Raw genomic sequence first — 8759 nt, forward strand, 5'->3', positions numbered from 1 at the left:
GAAATTTTAGGTGGTGTACCCTATCCGGTCGGGTAATTTTTTTAAGAAAATTACCCTTTTTTAAGTTCAAATCAACGAGTCAGATCAACCGGATCAAGTATTTTTGCACACCCCTATTAATTACTCCCTTAGAGAGTCTCATACATATGCCCTGATTAATAAAAAGCCTCTAGATCTTGGAAGCAGCCTACGAAGAATCTCTTTCCCTTTCTAAACTCACAATAGCGTATTATATAAACAAAAGGGTATTTCGTTCTTTTTCTTCGCATAAACAGTTAATTTTTACCAAAAATAAAATGATTACATCAGTAAAAACATAAAATAATAAGGAAAATAATATGGACCTAAGTAAAATATATATATATTATATTTCTCTTTAAATAATTCAAATTCAAATAATTAGGTAAGCAAGATGTATATATCTTATCATGAATGGATTGCTTAAAACCTATACTCTAGAAACCACCAGCTTTTAACGTCAAACTTTTTATGAGATGGGGTTAATGAAGTAATGCAGCAAGATGACATTCAACTGCCATTTCCATTAAAAGTTACAGCAGAGCCATCTGGTGTAGAATCATTCAAAAATGATTTCTAGCTGTAATTTTGTGAATGAACATAAGTTTTTGGACTCTCTCCAACAAGTAGGTTGAGTGTGAGGTTTGAAAATCGACATTTCTCCACTGCATGTGTCATCTACAATATATTTACTATGCCACCACCACCAACTGGTATCTATTTTCCATTTACATACACTTTTAAATATCTGTCTGTCACACATTTCTACGTTTTCATATTCATATGTGGAACCATACGGATTTGACCAAGGGATCTTCCAACTTGAAAGCCTCCCCCCATTTATAAATACTCCCCACTTTCAGCTCATTACTTCATTGCACTCCTCAGTTTCAAAACCAACAAAAACCACAAGCATTTGACCCTTTTTCCATCCAACAAGTACACACTGCAGTTTGTTCATAAATTGATCTTTTTTCTTTATAGTTTATTGCCAATGGTGAAGAGTGGTCAACAAAAGATACAAGCAGAACCAACAAAGCAAATGAAAGCATCACCATCTCCATCTCCATCATCATCATCATCATTAAAGAAGAAGTACAAGGGTGTAAGAATGAGGAGCTGGGGTTCTTGGGTGTCTGAGATTAGGGCTCCAAATCAGAAAACAAGGATTTGGTTAGGGTCTTATTCTACAGCTGAAGCAGCTGCTAGAGCCTATGATGCTGCGCTTCTATGCCTCAAAGGTTCCTCCGCAAATCTCAACTTCCCACTCACATCCACTCATTACATTCCTGATACCATTATGTCTCCTAAGTCTATACAAAGAGTGGCCGCCGCCGCCGCCACTACGGCTTCTAATAGTTTCGTTAACAATGGCACCACCACCTCCCTACCAATATCTCCATCGCCATCTGTTTCATCCCCATCAATGTCATCTTCACCATCTGATCAAGTACTCGATGATGATGTATCACTGATGCAATCACTTGAGCCTATTTCTATGGTGGAACCATGGTACAGTCCCTTTGATTGCCTGCAATCTCCAAAGTACATTGATCAGATGTTCAACTTATTGCCATTTGATCCACCGGCAGTGATGAATGATTTTTATGAGGAGTTAGGCGATATTCGTCTATGGAGTTTTCCCTAAGGCAAATTCAAGGCATTACATTACTCCATTTTTTTTCGTTCATTTGTATTCATTGATGACTTTCAGTTGATGTTTGAAGGCATTACTGACAGTGACTCAAAATTCATATTTTAAGTTTACTTTTTGGTTAGGGAGAAGAAATCCACATGGATGTGAAAATTAACCTTTTTTTTTTGGAATCTCAAATGGGGTTTCTACGTATTCAATTTATGTATAAATTCTGCAAATTAAATGGCACGCTACCTTTGTAATGGAAAAAAAGTATTTTTTATTAAATATTTTGTATATGTTTCTTGTTAAATGTTAGGGTTCTTCAAATTAGTCATATTCCATTCTTGACAGGCGTTTGGAAACTGTGAGGGAGCCCCTGTGTATTATTGTTAAAAATGCCTCTGTCAATGGGAGCAAACAATGGACATTGTTGAAACTTGAAACCATACGTAGTTTCTGTTTATCTTTTAAAAAATTCACATTTTTAGGCTATTGTCATAAATAATCATAGTAATTTCAATTATTGCACCTCAACATCTAAATCTTATTCTTATTTTTTTATTTTATCTCTAAGTAATTCTTTAATTTTCTTTTAGAGTATCGTTTTAGGCGGTAGTCTACGTGTCATCGTCTTTTTTTAATTATCTTTTGACCTAGATCTAAATAGACATTATCTCGTTTTTTTATTTCTTTCTTTTCACAAATTCTTGAAGTTTTAATTTTTGTATGCTTTTATAACACGTTTGTTTTTCTGCTTTTATGGTATGATTTTTTCAATCATTATGATAGTTTGACGTTTTGTTTTGCCTTCATCACGTCGTATCTTCTGATTAGGAAAGGTCGACGGTCTCGTATAAATAGATCCTCTTTTACGATAGTTTATCGACGTATTCAGAACTGCTTGTCAGATTGATTTTCTCAATATCCACGCTTTCATTAAAATTGTGCCTATGCTTGAATAGTGACATGGTGATTGTTGATAATTGCTAAGTTCTTGTGAAAGATAGAAACATGTATTCAAGCGAAGGTTTTGATTATATTTTTCTTCAGCCGTCCAAATCTTCATGTTGAGATTGTGTTGCTTTTATTGTATCATACTTTTTTATTTAATAACAAGTTAACAACCTAATTTATATATATATATATATATATATATATATATATATATATCTTTAAGGTTTAAATCTTTATTCTTTCTTTAAGAGTACAATGTGTCTTTCTTTTTCCGTTTTAAAGAAAGGACAATATTTACAATATGGCGTTAATGACATAAAAAAGTATCACATCCGCAATACAATCAGGTGATTCATAATCGTAATATAAAGACATTGGATTAGACAAAAGTAAACTGAGCAAGGTGCGATCGTGTCGTTTTCGATATAAACCTTTGAGTAAGGTGATTCAAGCGGCAAAGTTTGCAGAGCAGCGAATGGCATGAATCCGAAAATCACTATGAGCATGGAGTAATTGACAGACTTCAGCAAGATGAAAATCAACGGTAGACGTACCAACCTGCGAGGACATCAATTGACGAACTACATTTATCGTGTCGTTTTCGATATAAACCTTTGAGTAAGGCAGCTCAACCTCGAGGTGGAGACCATATGTAAATGTAATAGCAGTGGCTTCAACTATATATCCCAACACTCAGGTGGAGGAATGGCTTGACAGAATACCATCAAACCGTGGTGATCGCGTGCAACAACACCCACCGCAGATCGGCCGTTGGATAAGGAGCATGCTGCATCTACGCTGATCTTGAGAATGGCCACCGGGGGCTTGCACAAAGTGTCTTTCTAAATTTTATAGTATGATAATATCTAAAACTAGAAATGATTTTCATGAACAGATAAAAAAACTACTCTGTCAGCATTTAACTGCAAGTAAAAGGACCTATAAAAAGAAGTGTAAAAGGAAAATCATCCTTTAGATTCCATCAATTGTATTTTCCAGACCCTTGAATTAGCAGAGCATATCATGTCACTGTCACGCATACATCGTGCATAGCAAAAGGGTAAGATAACAGAACAACACACAGAATCAAAATTTTACTGCAAAAGGATCGTAGGACGGATATAACGAGGAGTAAGTGGATCTCATAAATATTTAAGTGGTTGGGTTAAATGATAATTTCATTCTTACATGTTACATACTAAAGATGATTTTAATCTTACGGGTTACGATTTTGAGTTTTAGTTGGATGAAAAATACCGGCGGATGCTACCCTCAAAGGTCACCCTTTTTCATCGTTTTACTGCATCCTTTCTTCATTCTCTTTTCTGCTACCTTTATGTTGCTGCATTGTATAACGAAAATGACATGGAATCCATTGTTATTGTTGTCGGCTCATGGGGAAAACGTACCAGCATAGATGCTCATACACACGACTGCCAATGTTCAAAAAACAGAGAAAGGATAAAAGATACACGTTGCGATGAAAAATAAAGTAAGAAGAGAAAACCAACTACTAAGAAGAAGCTGCCAAACAATAAAACAGAAAATGATGACAAAGTACGATAATGTTTGGAATTAAACATGGGCTGCATCGATTCTGCTTGCAGATTCTGGGAAATTTGTGGAAGAACTTTTGGATTGAGCAGCTGCTTCCTTACTGCTTTCAGAAGTATGCTAAAATGATACACTTTTGATCCAGAAATATTTTTGGAGAAGTTCTTAAGAACGTTGCTGATCAAAATAATGGCTTTCCAGTGGAGACAATATTCAAGAACATTGGTTTTTATTACTTTTTTATGCTGGTAAATACATCAATCAACACAACACAACTATAATTGTTGTTCATCCATAATCAAAAGGTAAAATCTCCCTCTTTACTTTTGCAACAATGTCTTCATGAACAGCCGCATATAAAATCCTAAAGAATACTGCAATGTCGCGTCCTTGATTCAACTGCTGGAAAAATAGTTAAACATGATTTTAGCGTCTATTAATAGCAAGATTATAAGCTAATTAAGCCTTATGATTTACATTACTGGCTGCATGATAAAACTCTAATTATGTTAAGTTTTATGATTTTCTGTTGTTATATGAGTATGAAATTATGATTATCTTTCCAGAAGGGTACATATTGCATGCATAAAAATGAAATCGCAGAGAATCAATTTTCATTACCAGGAACTGCTCTGATTCTATCAGTCTCGGGGTTAATTCTCGGATGCCTTCGACGGAAAGGCCACAAATTACTAGCCAGTTGCCTGAGTCTCCAACACTGTCTGCCTTCATCGGAAGAAGCCGAAGTAAACTCGGGTTCAGAGAAATAGTCATTGCTAGATTGTTCATCGCTACTGCTAACCGGCCTAGATTGATCATCAGTACTGCTAACAGGCAACTCATGGCGGCAAACGGGGCAAGAATTGTGAAGCCTTAACCAAGGCACGATGCAATCACTGTGGTATATATGGTTACAAGGCAACTCCCTTGCCTCTTCTCCGACCTTGAATTCCTCCTTACAAACTGGACACTGTGAATCATGGCGTAGATGTGATTCCATAACCTTCACGGTCGGAATCGCATCAATTGTTGACTCTGGAGCCGGGGGTACTCCTGGCCTGTCATCTTGTGTTAGTTGCTCTATCAACTCATTTAGCCCCGATCCAAAAAAGAAGTTCCTTGGATCAAGACCAGGGCGCGCAAGGTTTTCATGTGGCAAAGTTGGATCACCTTCGAATAGGCTGAAAGGACCTGCAGGGTGTACGATAATCCAAGTCCTAGGAAGACGTAGAGATTCAGGTTCTTGTTCTCTATCATTGGTTTCATCAGAACTACGGCTCCTGCGCCTGCGAAGATGCTCCCTGGGCAAATTTCATCTCCAGGGTCAAGTAAATTGTTCCGACGTCTGAACCAAGGCCTGCCTCGAGGTTCTTGGTTATCATAATTGCCAAGATTGAATAGCCTGGGATCCATAAGAAGGGACAGTGCTTCCAACAAACGAGTATCAGGGGATGGATCATAAGCAGTGAAATCAACAACCATCCTTGGTCTGGTGATTTCCATCTCGCAAACAAACCGCCCATGACATCGAGGGCAGACAATCTCCTGAGGATTCGTAGAGGCAATTTGGACAGATTGATGGCAGTGGTAACACCGGTAAAGCTGGTGGTTCCTCTCAGGGGGTGCACCATTGGCCCCCTCAGTAGCAGCAGCAGTAGCATCGGTGCCATTGGCCCCATCAGTAGCAGCAGTGGTAGCATTAGGTGGGCTTTGAGACATGATATTCTAGTTTTCTGATGCTTTTTCTTCTATTTTTGATCAATATGGTTAAGGTTTAAGAAATTATCAAATTGGAAACAACATATATTACCATACATGTACCAACTTAAGCAGAAAAGTATGGCTTTCTAGGTCTGCATAAAGCAATCCTCTCTTTCAGAGTTTTCTTTTCTTTTATTGATGCATATTAATGTTTGGTTTTGTCTATGTTCACACTGTTATCGTCCATGCAAAGGAAAGGATGAGAAAAGTTTTTGGCAAAGGGATTTTTGTTGTTGCAACCATTTTTGATGCCTTTGTTCTACAGAATATTTTGAATTTCCAGGGAATTTAATGGTTACATTCATGGAAAGAGACATACTATCAATTCATATTATATTAGCAATAATCTAATTCAAGTTTAGTTCCCTACCTTATAATCACTTTTTCTTCAGCTTCTCCTTCATCCTCTCAACTGCAGATCTCAAAATTCCTTCATCCTTGCAGAAGGTAAATCTCACTAAGTTCTTTCCGTCTTCCGGATTCAAGTAAAACACACTAGTGGGGATGGCAACAACTCCGACTTCCTTTATTAGATACTCGCAAAATGAAATATCGTTCTCCAGCCCAAAAGGGGTGTGATCTACAACAACAAAGTATGTTCCACTTGATGGGAATACCTTAAAACCAACATCCTTCAGCCCTTCCACCAAAATTTCCTTTTTCTCCATATAATCTCTCTTTAGCTCATTAAAGTACGAATCCGGGGCTCGGAGAGCAACTGTAGCCGCCCACTGCATTGGAGTGGAAGTAGCAAAAGTAAGGAATGAGTGTGCTTGCCGCACTCCCCAAGTCAAGTGTGGTGGAGCAATTGCCCACCCGATTTTCCATTCTGTTAGGGAGAATGTCTTCCCCAACGAATTCATAGTTACCGTTCGCTCATACATTTCGGGAAGGGATGCCATAGAAATGTGATCCATATCAAAGGCCAACTTATCATAAACTTCATCAGTAAAAACCAATACGTCATTCTCAATGCATAGTGATGCAATGGAACTAAGTTCATCACGAGTAAAAATCTTTCCAGTAGGATTATGTGGAGTGTTTATGAGAATGGCACGGGTATTCTTTGAGATAGTGGACTTAAGCTCTTCAAGAGGAACAGAAAAATCAGGAGGGGCATTTTATTTCGGCACCAGCCATAGATAGTGTCGCTTCATAAGAATCATAAAATGGAGCATAGAGGATCACCTCATCACCAGGATTAATTAAGCCTAACATGGTTGCAGCAATAGCTTCTGTGCACCCTGATGTAACGGTAACCTCCTTCTCGGGGTCAATGACAAGACCAGTATCCTTCTCGAAATGAGCGGCTATGGAATCGTTAAAGTCTGGAACCCCATACCCTCGAGCATATTGGTTTTTCCCGTCTTTAATGGCTTGGATTGCTGCTTCTTTTACGAAATCCGGTCCATCAAAGTTAGGGAAGCCTTGGCCTAGGTTTATTGCTCCATGCTTGATGGCAAGCATACTCATCTGAGTAAAAATTGTAGTTTTGAACTTCTCCAATCGCTTTGCAACCTGAGAAAATGTAGTGGGTTACGTTAACACATACAGAAAATTATGCTTTAGTCTAGAACAAAATCTAGGATTTAACAAGAGAACCATTGAATTATACAGGAAACAATGAGAGAATATTATAATGTTGCTTGATTATGTGAAAAACCACAAGGAACCTTTTGCATTGATAAAAATCACACTGAAGCCCAATTAACTTCAGAATCTCTTATCTCTAAATCAAATGAAGATAGATTCAAGACAAGATAAAATAACTGCATTCCCAATGTTTTGTTATATGAATGGATTTCTGAATCAAATTAATACTTCCACAGACTCGAAGTTAGAAAGATTATGAAGCTTCCTGCTCCACTTCAGATTTTTTATTTGAAGGTCCAATGCATTATTGAAAGCACCGATATAATTATGAGATGGTATCTGTTCATAATTTCCATAGCCAACAACATGCACATGCAGCTCAATCCTCAAATCCATAAGCTTCAAAAGTCATTGCAATAACAATTAAAAAAAAATTCTAAAAAAGGAACCAACTTTGGCCCAAATTAAGAGCAGATAGAAATGAATCAAACAAAAAAGGGAGGCAAAAGTGTTACCCTTTATAAAGCTAACCGAAAACAATAACCTCAATGGGATAAAAAGCGGCATGGATTCAAACAAAGAAAATGAATGTGTGTAAAGAAGTTACCTGTAAAGGCTGGTGAGTGAATTGGGTAGACCCATTACCATGAGTAGAAGAAACAGGGACATTCTGAGTGGAAATGGTGGCCATTAATGAAGGATAGTTATTGTTGATTCTCCCATGAGTCCTGATGGAAGAAGAATCAGAACCCTTTTGAGAATGCTTTGAGAAAGTAAAGAACGATGTTGCTGTTGGGGATCTAAGCACTTGGAACTGTGTCCAGGTACATTGAGCCTGCATTTTTTTTTTTGGGGGGGGGGGGGGGGGGGGTGTCCTTTTTTGCTTAGAAAGTTGGGAGTAAAGAGTGGAAGGCTGAATGATTTTTGCCACACAATTGAATGAGATTACAAATTTGAGTGTTTAGTGTTGGACCTCGTGTCCTACGTTCGTGGGCCTTACGCCACTTTGAATCACTCTCCAACGTCAGTCGTCAGATCAAGATCAATGACAAATTGACAATACCAATAAACAACTAGGTAAATTATAAATTTCATCACTTTATTTTCTTTTCACTTTTATTTTAGTCACTAAAATTTTAAAAAAAATAAGTTTAACTACTAAACTTGTTAATTATTCTTAATTTAGTCACTCCATCATTACATAATTAAAGTTTAATAAAAAATAAATATTTGTATTGTA

The 8759-nt window shown here is 37.3% G+C and overlaps 1 protein-coding gene and 2 pseudogenes across 1 annotated transcript; 1 reads left to right on the top strand and 2 right to left on the bottom strand.

Moving 5' to 3' along the window:
• The first annotated feature begins 857 nt into the window (after window positions 1-857).
• Window positions 858-1915, top strand: LOC120197959 (ethylene-responsive transcription factor ERF014-like). The gene has a single exon (XM_039199356.1). The coding sequence runs from the start codon at window positions 1013-1015 to the stop codon at window positions 1664-1666; it is 654 nt and encodes a 217-aa protein (XP_039055287.1). The 5' UTR covers window positions 858-1012; the 3' UTR covers window positions 1667-1915.
• A 2580-nt stretch (window positions 1916-4495) lies between these two features.
• Window positions 4496-5884, bottom strand: LOC120198170 (annotated as a pseudogene).
• Window positions 5885-6303: 419 nt separating this feature from the next.
• LOC120198212 lies at window positions 6304-8379 on the bottom strand (annotated as a pseudogene).
• Between the last annotated feature and the right edge of the window lie 380 nt (window positions 8380-8759).

The sequence above is a fragment of the Hibiscus syriacus genome, unplaced genomic scaffold, assembly GCF_006381635.1.
Source record: "Hibiscus syriacus cultivar Baekdansim isolate YM2019G1 unplaced genomic scaffold, ASM638163v2 tig00117056_pilon, whole genome shotgun sequence".
In the NCBI taxonomy this organism is placed as follows: Eukaryota; Viridiplantae; Streptophyta; class Magnoliopsida; order Malvales; family Malvaceae; genus Hibiscus; species Hibiscus syriacus.